The sequence below is a fragment of the Anarrhichthys ocellatus genome, unplaced genomic scaffold, assembly GCF_004355925.1.
Source record: "Anarrhichthys ocellatus isolate YVR2014 unplaced genomic scaffold, GSC_Weel_1.0 scaffold27, whole genome shotgun sequence".
NCBI classification, from domain to species: domain Eukaryota; kingdom Metazoa; phylum Chordata; class Actinopteri; order Perciformes; family Anarhichadidae; genus Anarrhichthys; species Anarrhichthys ocellatus.
This window is the reverse complement of record NW_022280057.1, coordinates 3902623-3929015: the sequence shown is the minus strand read 5'-3', so window position 1 is coordinate 3929015 and position 26393 is coordinate 3902623. Positions and strand designations below refer to the sequence as shown.

At 41.4% G+C, this 26393-nt stretch overlaps 2 protein-coding genes across 9 annotated transcripts in view; one reads left to right on the top strand and one right to left on the bottom strand.

Moving 5' to 3' along the window:
• LOC116391702 (girdin-like) overlaps positions 1-23002 on the top strand; it is a 26827-nt gene extending 3825 nt beyond the window's left edge. The window contains exons 6-18 of one of the 2 annotated variants that reach the window (XM_031862500.1): positions 696-887; positions 2631-2971; positions 3191-3350; positions 4195-4593; positions 5824-5985; positions 6308-6585; positions 6785-6928; positions 8750-8936; positions 10964-11088; positions 15484-15591; positions 17345-17496; positions 19410-19741; positions 19972-23002. In XM_031862500.1, coding sequence (XP_031718360.1) covers positions 696-887; positions 2631-2971; positions 3191-3350; positions 4195-4593; positions 5824-5985; positions 6308-6585; positions 6785-6928; positions 8750-8936; positions 10964-11088; positions 15484-15591; positions 17345-17496; positions 19410-19741; positions 19972-20034 — 2643 coding nt within the window. In that variant the 3' untranslated portion in view covers positions 20035-23002. Of the gene's footprint in view, positions 1-695; positions 888-2630; positions 3351-4194; positions 4594-5823; positions 5986-6307; positions 6586-6784; positions 6929-8749; positions 8937-10963; positions 11089-15483; positions 15592-17344; positions 17497-19409; positions 19742-19971 lie in introns of both variants that reach the window. The other variant, XM_031862499.1, reaches the window with a different exon arrangement.
• LOC116391706 (ADP-ribose glycohydrolase MACROD1-like) overlaps positions 1-26393 on the bottom strand; it is a 67432-nt gene that overhangs the window by 7007 nt on the left and 34032 nt on the right. For 5 of the 7 annotated variants that reach the window (XR_004213274.1, XR_004213269.1, XR_004213272.1 and 2 more), the window contains one exon: positions 2976-15594. The gene's annotated coding sequence lies outside the window, so the exon portion shown is untranslated. Of the gene's footprint in view, positions 1-1387; positions 15595-26393 lie in introns of those variants that run through there. The other 2 variants (XR_004213271.1, XR_004213270.1) reach the window with 2 other exon arrangements.

The following is a 26393-nucleotide window of genomic DNA, read 5'->3' as shown; positions in this document are numbered from 1 at the left end:
TGGGTGGGTGGGTGGATGGACGGATGGACGGGTGGGTGGACGGATGAATGGATGAACGGATAAATGGATGGATGGATGGGGTTTTGGTGGGTAGATGTATGGGTGGAAGAAAATGTGCTACTAGAGATGTTAAGATCATGGATATTTGGTTGGTTTAATGGATACATTTAAGATATATTGTGGCAAGTGTTGATATTTATGTAATAATTCATAGAACAATTCAGAAGGCAGCTACATGGATTCATTTTAGTATTTATAAGGTTGTTGATCTAAAGAGGAGTGACTTTGTTTTTAGACATGCTAGTGGCATCGCTCTACAGATGGCGATGGCAGTCTGATGATTTTCCACCATTTTGGTTCAGACTGAAATATCGCAACAAATATTGGACTGATTGCCATGAAATCTGATGAAAATATTCAATGACCCCAGATGATGAAATTCCTGGTTTTGCTCGCGATTTATTGAAATTAATTAATTGGATTGTTTACCAATCGAACGCGCTACGTTTCTCTATAATAAGCTTCAAGTTACATTCTTTGACAATTATATACGAGTTCCTTTCTTAGAAATTATAGCGAACTACGTGACCCATAAAATGAAACCTTGTCCATCAAGCGAGTTTAAAATGGATACATACAGACGTCTGTATTAATAGATAGTTCCCCAGCTCAATATCCTCCCGTCGTGTTCGCAGGGTCTTCAGTCCGAGGGTCTGGTTATGGAGGAGGAGCTCTGCCGCCTGCGGAGCCAAGCAGAGCTTCACAGGATGCAGACCACGGTCATCGCCACCCTGGAGGGAGAGCGGGCTGCACTGGAGAGAGACAGGGACACACTACGCAGCACCATGGACGCCCTGCGCACCGCCCAGCGCACCGCCCAGCGCAAGGTTGAAGAGTACACATGCACAAACACACAAACACACGATGCAGCTGTGACACCAAACATTTTCATGACCATGACAGATGTCATATTACTTCAGGGGAGTTGGATGAATGGCAGGGAAATACATGAAGAAAAGTACAAACCAAATTAAAGGGAGCAGAGTTTTTGTGATGTAACACAAGCCCCCAGTAACAAAAATGTATTATATTTTTAATAGCTGATCTTAATATTCTGTAATCTCTTTAGATACTTACTTGGTTACATTAAATACATTACTTTAGATAGGGGCTCCGCTTCCCAAATGATTGTGTTTTGTCTTGCATTTATATCTGCAGTATAATTATATTATTGCATCGAGAAACTGCTCAGCGGGAGTTGGATTTGACAGCATGAAGTGAAGCTGATGATTCAAGCTGAGAATGAAACAATGTTTTCATACACACAGTTTTGCGAGATAGAGTCTGTTTTGAACTGTGAATTTCACATATTGACATGAAACATATCAAAGGTGTTGGCACAATTTATTTAGTGCATTTCCCTACATGAAAAACCAAACAAAAAATCTAATATTTGGGACACTCTTTGCAGGATGTAGACGTCTTTGAGATCTTCTGAAAAAAATGGAATTATGTATTTAATGTGCTATTTGCAGTAAAATTGCAAGACATCAGAGAAATTGCAAGCTAAGGGGAAGAGCAGTGCTAAGTCAGCATTAAAGAAATACCATAAAAGGGATTTGTGAGTACCTCCCATTCAGAGAGAGTTGTACTTAATTCTCCTTCTGATGTTGTAATATGCCACTGTATTACCTGCCCTCTTTTTATAAGACAAAATCCACTCTTTATTGTAGATATTGTGTCTGGACATCAACTAACCTAAACAGTACTGTACATGTTTCTACTGTCTGAAATAGGCAGTTTCCAATTAATGTGTTCTGATATTACGCCATCTAGCTATATGATCCCATGTAACTTTGGAAAAAAACAAATATCACTTAATGCAGAATAATGACACAAAGATTGATTGAATCCTTAAAGTAAAATTAAAAGTTCCCCGTGGAGTCATCTTTACATTTAGTGTAACTCACCAAACACTTTGTGTGTATCCTTGAACTTTAACTAATGTGTTGAATGCACTTTCTTCCATATAAAACATTTGCAAATTATTTTTGTAACATACTGAAGCTGATAATACTTTATTGTTTACATCCACGTTTGCAAGCTTTCCTTTCTTTTTTGGCACATTGCTGAGTTTTTGGGCACGTTTCTTCCACCTGTAGATCAGAGGAATAAAGTGAAACTATTGACAGGAATATGCATTCTGTCACCTGCGTGAGGTACTTAATACTTGTCTACTTTTACAATTTTTAATGCAGGACTGTTACTCTTAATGGGGTATTTTTCGTACTGTGGAATTGCTACTTTTACCTGAGTAAAGGATCTGATTACTTCCTCTATCATCACTTGTTGTTTGGCCTCTCATTTATAAATTACATAGTTTTTTAAAAGTCTGTGGTTAGACAGTGTCCTGAGCTACAGTAATGTCCTCTTGGAGCATGTGCTAGTTTGTGTGTTAGTGTTATAATATCTGTCATAAGTTGTCTGTTGTGACCTGTCTGATTTGTGTTTCATTAATTGACACTGTGCATATTTGACCAAACTAGTTTCACTTCTGGTCATTAATAAAAGTCTCTAATCCAAAGTGGAGAATCAATTAGCATTAATCATCCATCTTGTCTCTTTTCCAGAGTGACCAGCTAGAGCTCTCCTCTCAGACTCTCAGGGCAGAGGTGGAACGACAAGGTCGGAGTTTGGAGACTTCTCGTCGTCGGGAAGAGGAGCTGCAGGCAGAGCTCCGTGAGGCAACTGTGGAGGCCGAATCTCTGGCCCGGGCGCGAGACCAGGCGCTGCTGGAGGCGTCAAGGCTGGAGCAGGAGAAGGAGCTGTGTCAGTCGGAGCTGGACAGCCAACGGAAGGAAGGGAGGCAGAGAGAGAGAGAGGCAGCGAGGCTGAGGCAGCAGCTGGAGAGCACAACCCTGGCTCTGGAACACAGCAACCAGAGAGCTCGGGGCCTGGACGCTGAACACAGGTACACACACACACACACACACACACACACACACACACACACTCCTGTTCACACACTTAACCCCGATCACAAGCTGAGGTACGCAATTAACTTTACAAGGCATCAGAGAGAGCTACTTGGCTGCACTATGTATTTATCTTTAATGTCAACTCTATCCTCATTCAACCTGTGTCTGACCCATGCTGCTGTGTGTGTGTCTGTGTGTGTCTGTGCGCGCAGCCGTGTGTGTCAGCAGCTGTCTGAATCCAAGGAGCTCTGCACTCGGCTACAGGACCTTGAGAAGGAGTTCAGCACTCGATTAACCAGCATGGAGGAGGGTAAACAGCAGCTGCAGGAGCAGTATGCAGATGCTCAGGCCAAGATTAATTCACTGTCCCAGGTTTGTGTGTGTGTGTGTGTGTGCTGTAGCTGTGACGTGGTAGTTTACTCACTGACTGCGGGGATGTAGTGGAGGGTAAACTCATCCACACTTTCTCACCTTATCTAGACAGCAGAACATCCTTCTATAAACTGTTGATATACATTTATAGTAATAGTCCATCCTTTAATGGTTCTATGTTTGTTCTGCATACGAATGCAGTGTGTTCATACAGGAAAAGGGACAAAAGTCAGTATTCTCAAAGAATGCAATTTCCATACCAAGTTTGCTGGATCTTTCTGTGTTTTGTTGATGGACACTATTGTACCTTCATGCAAAGCACATGTGAAATGGAGACTCTGCTCACAGGTTGGAAGTGTGTTTTCCTGAGTGTGAAATGTATGCACTGTATAGTGTCTTTATGAATTCCCACACTGGAACGAAAACACTATTTTCTGCTGACAATCCAAAAATGCATACATGCTAAATACTGTGGTGCAACTCTACATCTGTCAGTGACGACGCAAAAATGATGATTAATAAATGTCCAAAAAGCTTACTCCACACTGGAAAAAGTATACATTAATTTCTTGTCTACTAACTATTAACTTATACTGTGAGCATTACAATTATTCTTACTGTATATAATTAGTATGCAGTATGGAATTAGGCAACAACTATAGTATTAAAGTGATCATATACAGATTGGTTCTTTTAGGAATGTATTGACCAACAAACTCTTCTGAGTAAAATTAGTCATGCATGCATTTATGCTTTTGATTTGTCTTTGATGTAGATCACTGTTTTATTTTCCTCAGATTCTAATCTTTGAGCGCTGCATTGCTTCTTATCTCTCTCTTATCAGGACCTTTCCAATGAGCAGGAACGTTCCCAGAAACTGTCCACTGAAGTCGAACGTCTGTGCCAGAAACTACAGAAAGCTGAGGCTGAACTAAAGACGACAACCGGTTCTCTCAACCAATCACAGGAGAGAATAGAGTCGCTCTGCCAGAGCCTTAAGAAAAGTGAATCTCTTCTCCACTTGGAAAAGAGAAGAGGAAGTGTGGAGGTGGACACTACGTCCAATTCAAATTCAGACTCCTCAGACAAAGCACACATTTCTCAGACACACACCCAGGAGACGTCACATCTGGATCAATCCCCTGCAGCTGGCAAAGGTCGTGATCTTTCCTTGACCCATGGTTATGCCACAGGAGAGACAGAGAGGCAGCTGAGTGAGCAGTTGATAGAGCTGGAAAGAGAGGTGTGTATCTGTGTTTAAATACATGTTTGTTAGTGATGTGAGTGGGATTTTCTGGATGTCTGCTTGGTTCGGTTCAGCTCCTGCGTGATGGAGATGATCTATATTATGTTGAAATTCTTGCTCTGGGGATGCTTGAAGACTACCAATTCACAGTAGGCCGCCACTTCCACGAGTGCAGCACTTTATTTCCAGGACTACCACTTTATCTCTGCTCATCAGTTTTTATAATGTCACCTCGGCTACTGTTAATCTTCCTTATCTCTTCTGCTGCTCTCTTGCTCTAGCTCTTACTTTCTCTCTCTCTCTGTCTCAAACACACATAGACACACACATAAACTCTAACATCGAGCTGTAAGGAGATTACAAGTACAAAAAGTTCAAAAGTATTATTAGACGAATGTGCTGAAATTAAAAGTAGAAGAACATGCTGGGATTGATTTACTATTAGATTATTAATACTGATGCATTAAGGCACATTTTACTGGCTCTGAAATGTTATGGATTAAAAGTAGAAAGTACGTAAAAAGTATACTTTCCACTACTGACGTGAAAAGGGAAAACGGTGAAGTGAAAAGTAGGAAGTCTAAAGGAGCAGTGAAAACAGTAGTAATCCCCGGTGTAGCAGTATGATTCAGTCAGGCGCTTGTAGGAAATGTGAAAGAATCCGAAATGAAAAAGTTGTTGCTGCGCCAGCAATTTAAATTCACATTGTTTTGTTGGGGTTGAGCCGAGTTTTGGTGTGCCTCAAGCTCATTTTTGTTTTGCATAAAAACACCAGATTTCCTCCAGTAATTTTGCAAAATACGACTTTGTCTATTCATTTTGAATATATCAATCCTATTTTCCAATCAGCACACTTCAAGCCAATAACAAATACGTGTGCAGATTTTCTGATTGGATCATAAATACTCATGCAAAAATTCCACCCACTGAAATCTTGTAGAATATCTTGATTACAAACATCATATGTGGACTACCAGTATATATTTGATATGTTGTACATTTCTGCATAAGCACAAGATGAAATTCATCTGTGTTTATACATTGACTCAAATGTCATAAAGCTGCTACCTGACTGAGCGCTTTATAAATTTCAGCTGCAAATGAGGTACAAATAATATGGATATTTTGAGGCACACGTGACGTCAAAGGTATCGCACAGCCCTGAAGCAGATGCCTCTGTACACGGCTGTGGACACCATCTCAATACGAAATTTTTCTCTCCCTCAGAAAGCGGTGGTGATTGCAGAACAGGAGGCTTTGCTGTCGCGGCTGTCTCAGTCCCAGGAGGCATGCGAGCACCTTAAGGAGCAGCTGGAGGCTCTGCGCCGGCACTCCCTCAGCCTGCAGGACTCCTGCACCAGACTACAGACACTCAACACCCAGCTGCAGGTGACCAAACACACAGATGGAGAACGTTATTATATCTGAAATGATTTACTCAATTTGGGATTAAAGGAGCATATTGGACTACTATCAATTAATCCTTTGGTTTACTTAAATTAAGACTAATGGACACATTTTGATCATGAGACCCTTGCATTGAATTTGGACATAGCTAAAGGATATATTACGTTGTTTGACTCCCAGACTGCGTTAATGTAGGGAGACACCATATTCTTTGCTTTGCTAGTGGCATGGCTCTGTTTATGACAGTGTCTGTTTGTCTGTTGCTTGGTCTTGGTCTTATTTCTCTGTTTTAAAACACACACAGGTGGAGCAAGCATCCCTAAGCTCCCAGCATGCAGCAGTGCTGGCGCGCTGCAGTGAGAGTGAGGCCCGCTGTGCGGCTCTGGAGGCAGAGTCCAAGGTGTGGGCGCGGGAGCGCGAGGAGTCGGTGGCCAGGATGGAGGCTCTGAGGCGGGACCACGATCGGATGACTGCTCTCCAGCAGCGGCAGGAGGTGGAGCTGGAGGAGCTGCTGGACAAACACTCTCAGCTGAGGGGCAACAACCGCAGCCTGGAGGCTCAGCACCGGGAGCTGGAGGCCAGGTACAAACACACACTGACTGCATTCAATTAGACCCTAATGTCTTCTTCCATCCTTGTGAGGACTTTTAGTCCAACCAAGAACAAAAATATACACACAAATCCAACTACACAACCTTTGAAGACACACACTCTCTCTCCGTTTCTGTCATACATTTTATGACATCATTGTTTCTACGTTTTCTGTGTTTGTAATCTCAAGGTACAAGGAGCTCTTGGACGGAAAATCCCAGCTGGATGAGAGAGAGCTGGAGGTGAAGATGGAGAGAAAGGAGATGGAAGCAGAGGCCCAGAGGAGACTTGAGAGGGAACGAGAGCTGGACAGGCTGAAAGAAGACAACGAGAGGTAACGAATACACTCACCAATCAGTATCAAGGTAATGAGATCTGCTCATCCCTTTTCTCCTCTCCTCTTAGCGCATGCATGTTGCCTTGACTATGAAGGAGCAGCAGCATTAATGTTTCTATATGAAGCACAGGGAGCAACACAGGAATTGGTTTGAATACAAATGTACTTTATGAATGCACAGAATGCATTTTGATTTGATCCTGAAAGCTTTTGGGTACAAAACAGCAGCACAGACTTAAGTGGCTCAAGACAACAAGAACAAAAACATGTAGGTTTGTTTGGATATTTTATAACCTCAGTTCCAAATCATCCAAAAGCAGAACATTTAAGGCTTTTAGACACAAGATATGAATTCATTAGATTTTTATTATCTTGATCACGTGTGTGTATTTAAGCCACAGACCAGTCTTGCTGGAGGGTCTGATTACATCTCATCTACAGGGTGGTGGTATATAATGATGATGATCGTCATCATTATAAGATACTTGTGTACCATAATGATTCATAATCACTGTCATAATGATGTGATTGATTACTCTAGAAACAGGATGGACTCCTCCTCCTGGTTGACAGATGAAACATGATCGAAAATACATTAGTAACATATAAAATACGTCCTTAGACCTGTTTATTAATATAATGTTCTTGCTGAATTTCATTCATTTTTTCAAAGTGACAATCAGTATTGTCATAATAATAAGGAATCAAATGACAAAGTGAAAAAAATGTGACAATAATGGTGGTAGTGATACACTTACAAAGAATTATCACCTTTATATATGCAGCTCCTCTCGGCTCTACGGAGATTTATAGTGCGTTTCAGCTCATTGTTTAGTCGTCCAGCAGCAACGTTACTGTTCTGGGTCCCTTTCACAGCATCGACTGCAGCACGCAGCTGTTTTCAATAATACAAACTCTAAATCCCACTGTACACTCCCTGCTCAGCAGACAGATACAGATAGGGACTAGCTGGTGAACATAGTGGAGAATTAAGCAGCTAAAGAGCAAAGTATTGGAGGAGTTGGTGGAAACCAAAAAAGAGAAGTTAATATTGGACTTATACTAATCAGCAGGACAGAAATACGACTCTATATGAATGGTAATGTTGCTCAGTAGCTGCTGGATGTATAAATAAGCAACTGTTCGCTAACACGTACACAATAAAAACCTAATTACGTCAATGTTCACAACTCGTTTCTGCTGCCACTATGTGGCCAAAAAATCTGTTCATTTTATTTTTTGTCTTCGATGATTGCAACCCTATTAATTTGGGGTTTTGGACCATTGGTTGGACAAAACAAAAACATTTGAAGAGGTCACCACAGGCTCATTGTTTTACTATTTGCTTGCATTATACATAACAAATGTAAAGGCCGATTTGTTTAATGCTGAGCCATGCTCAGTTTTAACTTTAACAAAAAAAGTTTCACTCCAAAATATTTTTAATCCACATTGGGAGCATAAAATGTTCGATGTTTAATTACTAGATATTACCAAATTTCCCCCACAGTGACCATTAAGAGTTTCATCCACACTCATTGTAGTTCTTACTACAAAACTAAACAAAGCAAACTGCTTAGCTGTATGTTTTTCAAGCAATGATCTAAAACCACCGACTGATCCCATCATGTGTTCTTCAACCTGTCTGAGATATCATCAGATTTATTTGTTGGTTGTTTTCTGGCTCTGTGATCATAATGTAATATAGTGATGAGCTTCAGTTAAAGAGCACGTACCAAACAAATGACACGCAACACTTCACAGGACAAATAACAGTGACAGCGGTGAGTAAAGCCCGGCTGTGTGTCGGTGTTTCAGGCTGCAGGCCCAGCAGAAGGAGGGGTTGGCGTCACAGGCGGAGCTGCTGGCTCAGGGCTCGGTGCTCAGGGCCGAGCTGAGCAACTCGCAGCTGGAACGGACACGACTGGAGGGGGAACTCAGCGGCCTGAGGGAAACCAACCAGAGCCTGGACATCAGCAGCGCCCGCCTCACCAGCCAGTACCAGGTATTAAACTGAAATGTATTTACACACCTGCAGATAAACACAGGTGTTCTGTATTCAAGCTGCCAGCTGACCATTGACATGCAAAAAAGGGATTTAGTGCTTCACAGACACCCTAATACATTACCCTCTTTGTATAAAATAATAGATTTAGTCTAAAGATTATTGGGCATAATAAACCAAATGTATTAGGTCTGATTTGCAGGTTTTAAAGAGAATTGTCAATAGTTGTGGTCATTGAGGAACAGCTTGATATAAAAAGAAAATTTCAGATTACCAAGTCAGAAAAATTATATATTGGGCCAAACTGAAACTGAATACCAAGTAGTGAATAAAGAGTTGAACCATCTTTGCCTCCAGAACAGCTTTACTCTTCTGTGCAATGCTGTCAAACGAGCGCTGAATATTGAAAATGTTCTTCAACCAGCAAAGTTTCCAGTCGTTTGAGGGGCGAAACAGGTGGAAATTGACTTCCTGTAAAGGGTTTAAGAAGTCAACAAGCAGATCTTACGTTATGCTGCTGCATCCAGCTGCTCATGAACCCTGAATCAAAAGCTGGTACAGGAGTTCTGGTTTGCAGATAGATGTGAAGAAATGTTGTACAAGAAGAAGCAGATACACAAAATCCCTGCAGCATTCAAGACATGCGTAGACCAGTTCTCTGGATTATTGTAAGTTGGTTGCACCACAGTTTTCATAATCATCTATAAAATGTCAAATAGACATTTTTACACTTGCTAATCATAGCAACGCAACCGTGCAACATGCTGTAACTTTACAGGTGAGTAGTTGAGATCAAAATGAAGGCGAGGTTCGGAGATGGGTGTGGTCAGAGCAAGGTCACTTGAAGTAGAGGGGTAGGAAGTGGGGAAGGGGCCATTACCCCCCCACCCCCCCCCCCCCGTAATACGCTCCTGGCCCGATTTGGCGGTGCGGGGAAAACCCAGCTGCAATGGTTTGATTCTTTAATTGGTCTCTTCATATTTGTATTGTAACTTTTGTATTTTAAATGTATGTTCTTGACTTTATGCAGTACTTTGCCTGTATTGCATTATTTTTTCTGAATATATTCATTGTATCCACCAAACACTAAGGCAAATTCCTTGTAAGTGAAAACCCACTTGGCAATAAACTTTATTCTGATTCTGATTAACGCAACAAAAAAAAAAAAGAATGTGTTGCACTGCAGGTAGTTAGGTTTTGATCCTGGGAACCAGACACCCAGGCTTCTCATTACAGTGTTTTGTAGAGAAGTGGAGAGGTAGCAAGGCTTCGGTTTGATCAAAAGGAAAAGTTACGTTTGGAGACTGTTTGGTCTCGCAATTAACCTGTTGCAGCAGCTGTGCTAACTGATGGTGCTGCAGGGGATTAAACAGGACTGTGGCTATGAAAGGCAAAAATAATTGGAAACAGAATTACAAATAGGAAATTGTGAAAGATGTTCATGTAAAGGTGCAGCCGTAACTTCTTGTAAAGTTTAAAATATTCTAAACTGTGTTCAGATGTTAAGAAGGATCACCTGTTTTTAACTTCTTTCACAAAGTAATTCCATTCATAGATGATGTGGTTTTGTGTGTTAGATTTTGACGTTAACTCTGCCTTGAACAGCATCTTTGTTCATTTATGAGACTGCCTTTCAGTCATTTAGTGCTGCTGAGCTCTGACCTTTTGCTTCACAGTTTTGTCAGGTTTCATTAAACAAGATTGCAGCACCAATGCACGAGCTATTCAGTCACCAACAATTGGGTCTCTTTGTATCTTGTTCGGTTGCTTTTGACATCTTAACACACTATAAAAAGTATTTAAGATTTAAAGATGCAACATTCAATACTGCTGACTACTTTTCAATTATTTCTAAATTAACCTGTATAAATATTTCTGCAGGTCCATTGTGTGTTTTCTCTCTTTCACATTTGCTATTCTTGTCTACATTGATGGCTATCTGTGCCCTAACACACACACAAAAACTAAATATTTGTATCTTACCAAATTAATTATTGTGATTGACACTTATTGTCTCGTGTGTGTAGCTGTTGACTCAGCTGAAGGGGAACATGGAGGAGGAGAACCGACACTTAGCAGAGCAGAACCGGGCCTTACTGGAGCAGAGCCTGGAGCGCCGAGACCAGCACTACTCACAGCAGAGGGAGTACCAGTCAGTACACACACACACACACACACACACACCTTATTTTGTTTGGAATTACTAACAAAACAGAATTACTGAAAACAGAAGCATATTGAAGAGGAAATCAGGTTTCCTCACAAGAAGACATTTAACACTGTTGTTCAAATTAAACTTAAGTAATGTGTGTTACAGAAAACACTATTTGTTAACATTGTAGGCGGTAACACAGTCTGTATACATATCCAGGACATAAAAGCACTTATGTAGAGATTTGAGACTGCGAGACAACAATTTCACAGTACAACAACACTTTGCAGTCGTCCTTTAAAATGATAACCAGACTAATCAGATTAATCCAGAACTAATAGGGAGCATGCAGGGCTGGTTTCACCTGTTAAGTGTAATGAGACACATTTCTCACAAATTAAATCTTTTTGCAGCTTAATTTAAAGCTTTTATTCTTAAAAACAAATTTTTATTCACCACGGTTTCATTAGTTTTTCTTAAATAAGTGAGAAAAATGTCACTGTAAAAATAGCACATTTTAGTTCAGTAGCCTACCACGCAGCCGCCTTTAAAGATGGAGTCAGCAACTCGGGAGAAAGATTGTTGATATTTTAACGAAACACCCAAACAAACAAAAATAAACGTTAGCATGTGCCCGATTTACCATCCCTCTCGCTCCCCCTGCCTTCCTCTTCATACTCACCCGATGTAGACTGTGGCTATAAACCTGCCATCGGCCGGGTATTTCAAGCGGCATTCTCTTCCCCTTCCGCTATCACCGCTATCTATTATGCAAGGGCATCGGTTTAAAGAAAAACAATCAAGTCATTGCGTTTTTACCCCCGATAGCAGAATGAAAATGTGTGGAGCCGGACCATTCTCCAGAACTGACACAGCGCTGTGGACGTCTGACTATGCATGACTGCCCTTTTGTTTGTTTGTTTCAAATCCTCAGTGCATGCTGGGATAATGGGATAAACAGGATAATTAAGTATTCACGATGGAAGGATCTTGGGTTTGACTAACAAAAGTTTATAGATGTAGCCTTTATTGTGGCATATCACTTCTTTGAATCTTTGGAACAAACACAAAAACAGTATGTGTCATTTGTATATGTGATTCACGCAAAACAGAGAAATATTGTTTTATCTTAAGAAGGATTTTAGGGTAACATTTAGGTTGCTAAAGGTTAAAGGCACCCTGTGGAGTTTTTGATCATAAGTAGCTATATGAAGTGAGTCAATGTGAGTGTGTTCACATTTTGCTTGTCATTTCCAGGAGTGTATGGGCAAGAGCACACAAAATCGCAATATTCCTGCCTGCAGTTGGCAGTAATGCACCAAGAAGCGTAGCAATGCACCAGGAAAAGACAAGAGGAAACGAACACACTAGAAAACATGGATTGGAAAAATGCAGGCTCCAAAATGTCAAAAAAAGGAATTGCATTTAACTCATTGGTCGGCCTTTAAGGATACACACAATGCGTGTCTGTGAGAAACAATAAACATAAATATAACTTGTCCAGAAGAAAACACCACAGGGTGCCTTTAATAGGAAGGGGTACTGGGGATACAACTGTATACTATAATTGTTAGGTCCAGTTTAATTTACATCTTTTCACCTGAACATTGGGCGCACTGAAGGAGGTAAAGCTACGTTAATAGATCAAATGACTGTTGATTTGTAAAAGGGGTTGTTTGTAGTGATGAACACAGAGTCATCACCCGACTCTGCAGCTACCCTCAGTTCAAAAGATAATTAGCTAGAAACTCACAATCTCTAATATCAAGCACTTCTAATGATGTAGACTGGACCCGCTGTTGCTCCTGACTCCCTCGGGGGGCGACCTCAAGCGTGTCAGTGAGACTTGAATCCATATCAAACCTGACTCGTACCGGTGTCGCCCTCTCCACTCCTACCTAATACAAACATTTTAATGTTATTGAAATAAGAGAGCTGTTCTGTAGACATCACTGAGATTTAGCTCTTGAAACCACTTCAGAGATCAAAAAGATTTTGTGCTTGTTCCAAAAGCTTTAACAGAAACCTCAACAGATTCCCTGATCAGTATTTTTTCCATCTAAATTATTTGATGAGGTATTATCATCCCAAGGTCTGAAATTCAGAACCAAAGGCTTACAGTGCATTTTTAGAGTAGTTTATTTGAACTGGTGTGTTTATTCTTGCAGTTCAGGTTATTTGAGCAGGAAATGCAGGTCTCTGTCCTGAGTCAAGTAAACTGTAGTGTGGTTAATAAGGAATGACAATCTAATCTAAACTAACACTCGGATCCTAAATAGGGTGGAAGTTCATCATGAAAAGATAAAATCACAAACTGGATGACATAACAGTCTAATCTGCTACATATTAGGCCATGTGATGGCCAAACACAGAAATGTACAAAATATCACTTGTCCAGTTTGGCTAAGATTTAATGGAAATAGTTCTAAGCGTACCTTATAAGATAAGCTACCTTATAAACACAACACTTTTGAGAGTGTTTTCAACAGATTGAAAGACACGTCACAGACGTCTAGGCCTCCTGCTTCTCAGTCAGTCTCGTCTCTTTATTTTCATTGAAGAAGTGTCTGACTAAATGTATTCCAGACCTTTGTAAGTGCAAAAGACAGTTTAAAATGTTTGCTTTACGAAATCACTTTTGTTGTGAGTGACACAGAGCAAATGATGCAGTGACTTTGTCCTTCCGAACTTAATGTTGCAGGAAATGTTGTGAATTCAGTGGGCAAACATGTGAGGAGGCCTCGTAAGCTTTCATGAAATGAATTGAACGGGCCTTCAAGAGTACTTTGTCAAACTAAACTTATTTAATACATTTGATACTGATCTGCTGCCAGATAGATGCTTTGGTTTGTAGCTGATGCACATACTGAGGATTTATAAGAAAGGACAGAGAAATAACCAGAGCCAATGGCAACATTATTACAGTGGAAAACATTCAATAAACTGGACTTACTGATCAGACATATGAAAACAAGATGAAGAGTCTAAAACCACAATAGCGTCTCTGTGAGGCTATTCAAGGCACAGTGGTGCTTTGAGCTAAATGCTAATGTCATGCTAACATGTTAATGCTAAGCAGATATACTGCTTACTATGTTCAGCATCCTAATTTAGCGTGTTTAGCGGCTGAGGCTCGGGAGCTGGAGGGGGTCGTCCTTTAATCACAATGTTGGTGGTTCGATCCCCGCATGTCGAAGTGTCCTTGAGCAAGACACTGAACCGCAAGTTGCTCCCCAGGTGCTCCTAAAATGCTTAGAATGGTTGAATTGTATGTATGAATCTGTGACAATCCCAAAAAGTTCAAGTTAGCATGGTAGCATTAGCCAATTTGCACTAAACACAAAGCACAGCTGGAACGTCATTATCCTCAAATTATTTACAATTCATCCTGAGAGCAACATGAATAAAATTCATGGCAATCAATCCAATAGTGTTTGAGATATTTCTCTCAAAACAACAAATATGAGCCTCATGGGGGCGCAAGAGGAGAAGTCAGGGGATCATCAGTAGGCTTCATCCTCTGGGGATCACGAATATCTGCCTTGGCCAAAAACAACAGATTTAAGAGCTTTCTGTGTTTGATATATAAATAAATAAGGTAACATAGTATCATAAAAAGTAGCCTGTCAGTTACTTGAAGTATACTACTACATGAAGATCTGTTTTTTGTTTTTTAGCAATGTAGTCTTGCATGTATAGCAGGACTTCCTAACAGCTTTCCATAACAACAGATAAGCATTAACCAGTGTGAAACTGTCATGCTCGAAGCAGAAATTGCTTTGTTACTTCTCTCAACTGTATTTGCAAAAAAACAACTGAATAGCCTTTGAAGGGTTATACAGTCTGGAGCAAAGCTGTGGACTGATCGAACGATGGACCAACATACCTTCATGCCGCTAGCATGGCTAAAAATATACGCGGGCCTCGATACTGACCGTTGCTCACCTCTATAACCTTCCTGATCTGTTCCGCTCATAGCTGCGTGTGTCAGTAACAAGCGGTCTACTCATATTTTCAGCAATTTTGTGTTCAGTGTTTTTATTCTGAGCCATCTTCTATGCAGCACACAGGCTATTCATCAAAGTCCTGCTTTATGTCTGTCCACACACGCAGCTTGAACCCTGAACCCTCTGCTCACCAGCAGCCCGTGAACATTAACATCCACACACACAGTCTCATTTCTGATCTTCTGGTTTAAAAAGAGTCCAGTTTAAACAGCACAGCGAGCTCCAATTCTCAGTAGTGAGTTTACAGGAACGAGCTGATTCATGCACATCAGCCACGTTACATACACACTTTCAGAATAATCCCATCAACCTGCACGGATAATGAATGCATGAAATGAATCAAACAGACTTTCCTACTCAGCTGATGCTTCCATGTGTTTCTCTTCAGGGAGAAGCTGAGCGAGCTCCGTCGGGAGAAGCAGAAATTGGTGGAGAAGATTATGGATCAGTATCGAGTCCTCGAGCCCAGCATGCTACCTCCATCCAGCAAAGCCAAGTACTGTATATAAATATATAAATATATATAAATACACACACACCTACATCTGTGCATTTATACATTACAATATCCCTGCAGAAGACAAGGGGAGGCAAATGTGTTTGTACAGCACATTACATACACAAAGACAATTCAAGTGCTTTAAACAAAGAAAAGAAATACAGTGCAGTGCAAATGCATAAATAACATGAATTTATACAACATTTTAAAGGAATTGTACAGATAAATAGAGTTTAGTTCAAACAAGGTTAATAATGATGGAATTAAATTAAGTTTTTAGTCAGAATACAACAATGTTTTACTTATTTATATCAATAAATATAATATTGTGTAGGATTGAATCTACTCTATTTTATTGCATTATATTGGAAGGTGTTTCTTATATTCTGTCCACCCCAATAGGTGGACAAAATATTAGTAACATCACTTTAACCCCAGCATCAACAAGTCATGGTACCATCAAAACCTAAACCGTACAAACACAGGATTTAATTTGGATTATTTGTTTTTAATTCATTGTTGCCATTTTAACATTTTCGTTACTCTGACGACAGTTGGCAAGTGCTTATGAACCGAGATAGCTGCATGCCAAAAACAAAATATGTCAATGCTTTGGCCTTCAGGTTACTGTTTTATGCTTCTTCACTCTCTTCATGTTGTTGGGCTCTGAGAGGTGGCAGCCTATCAAAGGTGTTGACCTTGAGCTGAATACAATGCAACCATTTGGATTAAATGATGATTTTTCATTCAAATTGTTTGTATTGTTATGAAGCCTTTGCTTCCAGACTGAGAGACGCAGGATATTTCATTTCCCCCGTTTTGTATTTTGTGTGGCATTTCCCTCTCTCAAGATTACCTTGTAGTCTGAATATGTTATGGTTCACAAGTAATTGTTAGAAGGGGGCCTCAAACTGTGTTCAGATTATATGCTACATTTTCACTTTGTATACAGAATCTGTTCTGTTAGATGTCGAGGTTTTAGAGCGGTTACAGTGTAATATGTGTTTGTATAGTCCTTTCAATGAAAAGCTTCTAATAAAAGCCCCCCCCCCACACACTTTTTCGGATGATGGCTGATTCTCTATATGAGGAGGAGGATTTTTTTCCCCTCGCGTTGTGTTTTCTATCATCTCTAAGCCACTGGTTTCTTGTGAGTGCATCATGATCAAATCTGTTCCTCAGTGTGGTACCACACAATAAAAAGAGAAAGAAACCACTTGTGGCGCTTTCATGAAGGCTTGTTTCCAGAGATGCGGCAGTATAAGAAAATAAATTGGTAAACTGAGGTGCAGCTATCTCAGTTCATAAGTCTCAACCCCGAATTCATTCTGAGGAAGCGTACCCGTCTTTCATTGGTAAGCAGTTTGTACCGCAAATGAAAATGTAAGAGTTAGGATTGTTGTGTACAAATTATCCAAGTCTCATAGAATTGCATTTTCTCCTTAGTTCTACAAATGAATATGGTAATGACATTTGAACTATAACATTTACAAATAGATTTTCTTGACGTCATGGTACAAAGTGCTTTCGTTGGCACAATAAATGACGGTTGGCTCGCACCTTTAGGGCCATTTTATTCTCATTGTGAAAACATGCAGCCCTTGTTACACTTGGCATCCTCCAAGTGTTTTCTGAAGAAACACACACACACACACACACACACACACACACACACACACACACACACACACACACAAACGCTTAGCTCATTCCTCTTTGTAAATGGTCCCTGTCCTCTGTGTCCTCGTAGGAAATCTAACTGGATTGCGGACAGGATGAAGAAGCTAATCAAACCACGGGGAGGAGGAAGAGAGGGACGCGCCCTCTTCACAGCCCTGGGCAGCGTGGAAAACCTGGCCGACAGCACTGAATTTACGTCAGACACACACACACCTCAGCCTGGTGAGACCACACACACACACAGCCCAGCACACTACCTCTCTTTCTTTCTCACACACACACACAAACACCAGCCGACTGGTTTTCACAAAGATATGCTCACCCCATCAAGCGAGGCTACAGGCATGCATACAAATCATCTCATGACTACCAAGTGTGGTCGGCATTGATACCACTCTCTTCCCGTTAGATCTCTCCCTATAGAGTGCCAAGACTTACCGAGGCCGGCTTTCTCTGCTAACCACATGTTGAAAGGAAAATATTCACAAGACTTCAGCCTCTTTTAATGCACCTTGACTGTGGAATGCATTTTACTGGCTGAGAGAGGGGGAATAAAACTCTCTGCAGACATTTTCAAAGCCAAGCTTTAAGCTCAAACCTGCATTCATGATATGTTTTCTCTCTTTTTGACATACTGTCATTGTCCTCATTTAATTTATTTTTTCCTCGCATTGCGTTTTCTATTATCCCTCCGTAAACCCAGCCCTCTAAACTGTGTGTCAGGACCAACACCGGGAGGCCTGGCTTGTTCTGTTCCTCAACAGGAGGATTGGTGGTTTTGAATCGAGCCTGCGTCCCAGAAAGACTCTCGATATCTGAGCTACACAACTCAGTGGAAGGAAGAGAAAATCTAAAGATGCTGCATGTAGCAAACATTGTATATCAGTTAAAAGTAATTTCAATCCCAGTTTTTGAGGTGACATTTCCCACAATTCAAACATTTAACCCTGAAACTAACCCGCTTCATGGTGTCTTAACTTGACCTTAACCACTGGCCTCAGGTCAGTTTTTGCAGCTGGTGTTACAACTCTGAACAGACTGGGGCACAGTGAGTTCTGCCTGCAGTACTTTATCTCATTAAGTCAGAACTTATAAATAATGTATATTATTTCAATTTGGTATAATGTACTGTTAAATAGGTTAGGATTGCCTTTTTGAATATTAAGATCAGGGTTCTATCCATGTTAAGCTGTTTAGTTAACTGTGTTTTAAATTCTCTAGAAAAATGTACTTAATTAAAAGATGTATGCATTTGAACTACTTACTACAGTTTAAACAGCACTGATTACCAAGTTAGACCATTATATGGTGGCACATTTTGAAAGTAGCATTTTTACCAATTTAAATTTGAGCATCATCAGTATAATTATTATTTGAAATGCCATATTGTCTCAGAAAAAGAAGGTTAGGTTGCTGCCATTCAAACATATCCGTACGTGCGATTACATTTATAGCGTGCATTTTTTGTGATGCATCCCAGGAGGAATTGCAGTTGACAAATGCATGGATAGAAACTCAGCATATGTGCTTGACGAAACTACATTCATGTACTTTTGAAAGCATGTACCCTTTATTGTTTGCATACAACTTAGAATTGCTAAACAAGGGGTTTACAAATGAGCACTTATTAACTAAACAGTGCTTTTCTACATCACATTCACACACTCACAGAATGATGGTTGGCAGGGCTGCCGGGCCATCAGGAGCACATTTTCTGGATCTAATGTGTTGCTCAAGGACACTACGACATGTGGACAGGAGGGGTCAGGAATCGAATAACTAATCTTGCGATTAGTGACGGACAAGCTCTACCACCTGAGCCACAATTCATTTATATCCCTAATTCATTTCGGCATCTTTCATCGTCCCTGGAACTGCATTTGTATTGGAGGAAAAAGTAAAGTACCTTCCTGGTTTGTGCTTTAAAGCCGTCAGCAGATTTGTCCCACCTGGTGGCACACAGCGAAGCATTTATCACTGGAGACAAATGTTGAAAACCATCATTGATTATATTATCTCAGCATGAAGGAGCCAATAATTTACTGATGTCAAAATGTTAACATTACTACCATGGCATTTGTATGCACATGGAATTTAAGTAATATTAACTTTGAATTGATTTCATGTTGTTTCAGACCCCCGCAGTGCTCCAGTCTCTCCCTCTCACATGAGAAAAGCTCCCTCCCAGACAGAGCTGGACATCTCGGCTCCCGGGACTCCAGCCATGCGCGGGCGTCGTAAGCTGGGATCCCGTCACGGCTGGGGGGGGCTTGGGTTGGCAAGAGCAGGTTCTGGAGTCTCCCAATCCTTCAGTCCTGGTGACCACAAAACACCACCCCGCCTGCGGCTGTGCTCCAGCCAGAACAACTCCGCTGTCCTCTGGGAGGGACAAAGACGCGAAGCCAATACACCCCAGACAGCAGACGCACTGTTGAGCAGTCAGGAGAGTGTCGAAGGGGATGAAGAGGTGAGGTGGAGAAAGTGGGATGAGGAGGATGCATGTCCATGTCTGTACTGGCCACCATAACACGCCATTTAATCAGGTGTTCCTTTAAAGGACGACAGTAGCTAAATAAGTAAGAAAATGCTGAGATTTTTTAGATTGAATTTTAAATTAACAATATATTATAACAATATAAATATTATTTATAATAAAACATGTATGCGCCAGTTAGACTGATCTTCTCTGCCTTCCAGACAATCAACACTCCAGTGACGACACCACGACGACCTGAGACAGAGCAGTCGACTCTCAATTAAAAAAACAGATATTTTTATGCACTCCTGGCAAAATGTTTTGATGCAGCTTTTGATATGTCTGACTATTTTAGATACGAGATCCTTCTAATGTATTTTTAATAGCCTACATGGATGAATACATCCTTTTGGCAATAGTTAGTGTAGTTAGTTGTGAACCATCTTTCTCCTACACTGTATATATATAAAACGTTATTAGTCAAAAATAAAACTGAATACATCACTTAAAATATATATTTTTTCTTTACAACAAATCAGTTGATAAATTACATGAAAACTTAATTTTTTCACTTTATTTATCTTTTACTTAGATTGACTTTTCTTTGGTTTTGCCACAAATGTTGTCGTTATCTGTTCCCTGTTTTCAAACTGCTGTTTGCTTCCTATTTCCTACCAAAAGTCAGCATAAGTTTATTTTAACTAGCCTATGAACAATCATCCCCTAACAGAATATACATTTTAGCCACATCAGGATCTTTCCCATAACTAAGTTGTTTTTGTGCCAAAACCCAACCATAGCTGCCATACTTTTATATTCCTTTTTACACTCCATGTTAATTATTGACTTACAATATTATTTATTGATGCTTTCGGCTATATTTCTGACCTTTTACTACGTTTTTTTTAGTGTCAGGGCTCCGTACTCTACATACAGACCCACGCACCATCTGTGCAGTGTGTGTGGGCCCGCTAAAATACAGATGCTTAGTGAAGACACCAGGAATATCAAAGTAGATTTTATTACACCATGTATTTCTGTTTGAAAGTTCAGTGCTAGAAGTGCTTCATCTTGTCTTCCATAAACCTTCATAGGATTAACAAAAACAACGTTTTTTGGTCCTGATCACCACCTCTGTAAGTTGGTTAACTGAAAGTCTCACATATTTTGTAGGATATTCTTCAAGGTAAAAAGGAGAAGCTATTAGATACTGATAAAAGTATTGAATATTAGCACTGACACACCCAATAAAGATGCCACAATAATTACTAAAGTAAAGAACTAAGTGATTAAGTCATCTGCAGTCCAGTTTGATCGCTCAGAGTCAGAATTATGCAAGAAGAGAAATAAATAAATCTATGATGAAGCTCCTTGTAACCCCAAGATCTGATCTGTGCACAGCAGGATGAACATGGAGAAACCCCTCCATCTGGCTCACATATGGCTATAAATCCCATTTCATTTTAGGGTTCCTGTAAAAATCAAGTCATTGATCTAATGGCAAATTATCTGCACTAGCGCTTTAATGAGAATCCTCGCCAACTCCTTACACTGTCGCACCAAATGGTGTCAGTGTAGAGCCGGCCAGACCTCTGCCAACAGACAGACAGACAGATGAAGAGGAGGGGAATTAGCATGCAGCTTTCCAAATGAGCAGACCTGAGAGTTCATCATGAAGCTAAAGGGCCCTCGTATAAGACGGGCAGCTTCTAAAGAGCTCCTGACTCCCAGATTAGGGCGAGGTTACGTCAGTGTTTCCGGTAGGGGTTGTTTTTGGAGCGTGTGTGAGTGCAGAAGACAACACTAAGGATAGCGACAGGCCGTAGCTCCGTCTGTAAAGCCAGCCCTCCCCAAACACACATCTTTGAATTATGATTTGCAAATGACAAATGGGTCGCTAATACAATTCATGAATTATGTAGTTGTCATGGTGACATTAATCAAAAAAGCAGGCCCGTTCTCTCGGCTCCGAACATTGTGTTTGTGGAATTGAGATGCATGACGTGGGGCTGCACACCGAGCCGCCTGAGTGAGCGCAGGGCGAAGCGATAGCAAGATATTGGTTCTGCCAGTCACTCTGAGGCTTATTATGAGTGCAATGCAACAATCACACGCCTTCAGGCACACAGGCAGACGGCGCCCACAGACAAAAAGTGAAGGTTAAAGGTCTTTACACACTGGGGGGGGGGGGGGGGGGGGGCATTGTTTTTATGTCAATGTATTTTTTTTGTCACGAGTACTTTAACACACGAACGCGATTACTACGCTGCAAAAAAAGAGGCTTATTTTGGCATCAACCAATCTTTTGTGCAGAATGGGCATATTCAAAGACGACACTCAGATACACTGTTGGTGCGTTTCTATATCGTCACTCAGAGCACAAACTGGGCCTGTTAGTAAATCCAGAGTCCTGCTGGAAGGTAGCATTCGGTTATTCAGAGCACCACACTCTCGGCGCGACAGAGCGCCGTGAATGTGTGAAAGTTATTGGCTTGCCTTACAGTAGCTTAGGCTAAACAACAATTCACCGCAGACAGACTGACAGATGCTGCTCTGAGTCATAAGGACCCCAGTAGTTGATATTCTGCCTGAGCGAATTTATTCCAATAGTTTTGAGGTAAAATATTTGCAGCCGAGTAATTTGCATTTCCGTGTCGTTTATTCGTCATGTCCCCGGTGTGCAAAGGCCTTAAGGCTTTACATTCTCAATGAGCTAGCCTTGTGGTTACGCACACAGCGAGAGTGCTCGTTATTTTTTCGAATTTTTTGACCCACCCACATTATCAGTACATTGTTAAATAGGGGCATTTTGAGGAGGATGAATAAAAACAGTAATGCAATTAATTTGCAATTGGACCCTTATTTTTTTCAACAGGATGTCTCGCTGAAATAAACCAGTATTTTTGTTTTTTTAAAAGGAAGGGTTTGTTTGTCCCTGAAAGCATAACAAGCAGCAGCAACACAAAATCAGTCAAAAAAAGCCTTAGAGGAAAAAGAGAGAGGGAGACAGCACAAAATTAGTGATTAAGTGCCACCTGTGATTCCTAAAGGGACGCATGATGGATGGTTGCCTTGGTTGACATCATGGTTGGATCTCAAGAGTCCGCTCAGCTGCTTAATTATTGAGCACCTGAGGGGTGTGACACGATCAGCGATCATCACTTTCTCAACCCTCCTTTTCAATGATTTTTGCCTTCCTCCTTTTGTAAAGTCTCTCTCTCTCTCTCTCTCTCTCTCTCTCTCTCTCTCTCTCTCTCTATACTTTTCCCTTTCTCAATCAAGGTCACTCTTTCTTTCTTCTAACCAAGAAAACTGTCTCCACCTCTGCGGCCCATGTTTAATAATGATAATAATTTAGAGAGTGCTTTTCATGGAACTCAAACACTTTACATTAGTAAAACTGATCATAAAAAAACAACATAATAACGCAACATTAATCACACATTGAAAGCAGTTCTAAAAAAGTGAGTTCATATTTGGGGTTTGAATGTGGACAGATTGGTTTAGTCTCGGATGTGTTTGGGGGGAGGAAACTACGGAGAAGTCTCTGTCGCTCCAGGTCCAGTGCTTGGTCCTGAGTGGTGGAGACAGGAGGTTGGCATTAGAGGGATGGAGGCTGTCTGAAGGAGTCTGGTGGTGGACAGGGCCTGATTATGGAGGGCTTTGTGAGTGAGGAGGAGAACTTTTATTCAGGACTTTGGATGATGTGCCATAAAGAACGCTGTTGGAAGAGGATGAAAGAGAAGGAGAGCGATGGGCGGAAACGAGTTGTGTTTTAGGCGGAAAAAGGCTCTCCTGGTGATTTGATTGACAAGGTGCTTGAAGGAGAGGTTGCTGTCAAAAAAGACTTGTTTGCGGATGTGTGTATATCTTCCCTCATCACCCCCCTCAACCCATTTACCAACAGTCCTTGCTTAAGCTCTCACATTTCATCAAAACTCCATTAACACATGTAGTATAGAGAATAACTATTGTTTAGTACAAGGCCTTCATCAGGTCCACAAGCTGAAATGTGTTGTTCTTAACAGTGAAGTTGTTCTATATTCTACAAGTGTTGCTGGAGTTTTGACCACTTCAGACTTTTTCCCCTCATTGCACCTTGGGAGTAGCCAAAGTTGTGCCAGAAACCCCCACTTTGCTTCCATCAAATTTTAATGATCTTTCTTAAAAGCCTCCAAAAACCTCGCTTCAACCACTTAGTCCACTAGCTGAACAGGCTAGGCATCCTATATACTGAGAGGTGCATCAGAGTTCTGTTTCGTCTTGGTGCTTCCCACTGAGATGCATCTGTGCAACTGTTAACTGAATCCAAATCAATGTTTTTTTTTTACTCTTCTCGGGCTCGTTTCTGCAGTCTGGCTGATTTAAAATCCGTGCACACCACAGAAACTTCCCTTTGGGTTCTAATTCATGGATTGTTGTTTGACATTTTCTCCCAGCAGAGGCACCGAGACAAGAGAGCGTCTTGGTGATCTTTGATCGGAGGTTTGTGGTGTAATTCAATTAATTATATTTTGCTGCAGGCAACAGAAGTCAGGGAGGGGATCATTGAGAGGGAACATAATACAACTAGGTGGAAAAATAACAAGTGGAGTGGTTTGTGTGCACACACCGGCTGACCCAGCAACATCGCCTCCTCACAAAACTGTCAAAATCTCCATGCTTTCACCAGGCTTTTACTCAATGAGGTTGACCCAAAGGTGAGTCTGTTCATCAAATAACTTCCCTTGCTGTGCCTCCATCTATCCCTCCATGACTTCCTCCACACTACCCCCCCTCTCTCTTCTATTTCATCATCCTCCTCCCTCTCTGCTCGGTTCTGGATCGTTCCTCCTCTCCTACCAGTTTGTCCCTGCTGCTCCCCTCTCTGCGCCTCCTCCCTCAGGCACTCCCTTTCTCTCCCCTAGTGTATTAAGGGGCTTTGACGCTCTCAGTAAAAGCTGATTTATTCTCTTGGTGGTATCGATCGGTTTCTGCATTAAAGATTATAATTCATTACCCCGGCCCCTTTTAATACATTAAACACTCAAAATAAAAATAAAATACTCCCCCCACCCTGTGTCCCGACTGCTGTGTCCCGAGGGTGCGGGAAAACACTCTTGTCGAGACGTCCGGCCTGTCGTCCTGGGCCCAAGAGCTCCACCTGTATGTGTGTGTGTGTATGTGTGTGTGTCACACTGACTCAGCCGTAGAGATACTCAAAGGAACACACTCCTCCCTTCGCCTACGCACTCATGTCATCTGGGGCAAACACAAGCAAACGCATACAGATTGTCACAAACTCTCAATGACAAATCACTAACTAAACAGTTAACGAATCTGTAGATAGAAAAAATATATATAGATAGACACATAGATGGAGAACGAGAGAGAGAGAGAGGAATACATAGATAAATAGATCTCCCACAATTAACTGATTGCCAAAAAATGAATTAATCAACTATTTTGAGATTCGTTAAATCGTTTGTGATTTAAAAAATGCAGAAATACCAAACATGAATTAAATAAAAATAGCCTGCTCAACATCATCATGTTAGCATTTTCAATTTTAGCATGCTGGCGTTAGCATTGAGCTCAAAGCACTGCTGCTGTGCCTACAGCCTCACAGAGCTGCTATCGTGGCTGTATAGAGTTTGATATTTTATATCAAACGAAAACTTTCGGACTAAACGGTAAATGGAGACATAATCTGCAGTTGATGAAATAATTGTCAGCAGGTCTGATACATACATAGACAGTTTGTTCTCCCTCAAAGTCGTCTTTTCATCATTTAGATGTATTTCCTGCGTTCACGGGAGAAATCGCCACCTTCTGCTTTGGCCGCCAGCGGAATACAGATTTCTCTCAGACAGGTCAAGTTAAAGATTTGTGTACGCTCCCCTGTTAGTCAATACGGCTGGCCTCTGTGGGACAGTAAGGATTTAAGAAGCGCCATGTGTCCCCTATTGATTTTACCCCAAATGGCTGCACCAATTCCCTGCACAAAACAAGATTGCCCTTCCCCATTGCCTTGACAGATTGATTTTGTATCGGAGCCGTGAGGACTTGAGGAGCAATCCCTCTGATTTGGCCTCCTTGCACTGTCACCCTGATGGACAATTTCCCTCTCCAACCTTACCGCGCCTTGTCTCTCCTCTTTCTTCTTTCATTAAAGGACTCTTCTACCTCTCGGCTCTAACTTCTTTCTGTCTGGCCCCCCCCCCCCCCCCCCCCCCCCCCCGGCCCCCTCCCCCCCCCCCCCATGCCTCTCTTTCCCTCTGACAGGCTTTCAGACAGTAAATCAGAGACATTGATCCAGCGCAGCGCCCAAGTGTCCTGGATTCTGCTAAAGAGCCATTTTCATTTCACAAGCAGTTTACTGGCCTCGCTACCCCCCCCCCCCCCCCCCCCCCCGTAAACATCTCCCTCCTCCCTCTTCTCTCGCTCTCTCCATCATGGCCTCATCCATACACATCACCCATCTCACCTAAACTGCTGGATCCTCATCCTCTCTGAGTGCCGCTGTTTTCCTCCCCCGTTTTGCTGTCGACTCACAATTTTCGTAGATGAGAAATACCTTGAAAGGCCTGAAACATTTCACTAATACATACTGATTTCTCTCTCTCTCTCTCTCTCTCTCTCTCTCTCTCTCTCTCTCTCTCTC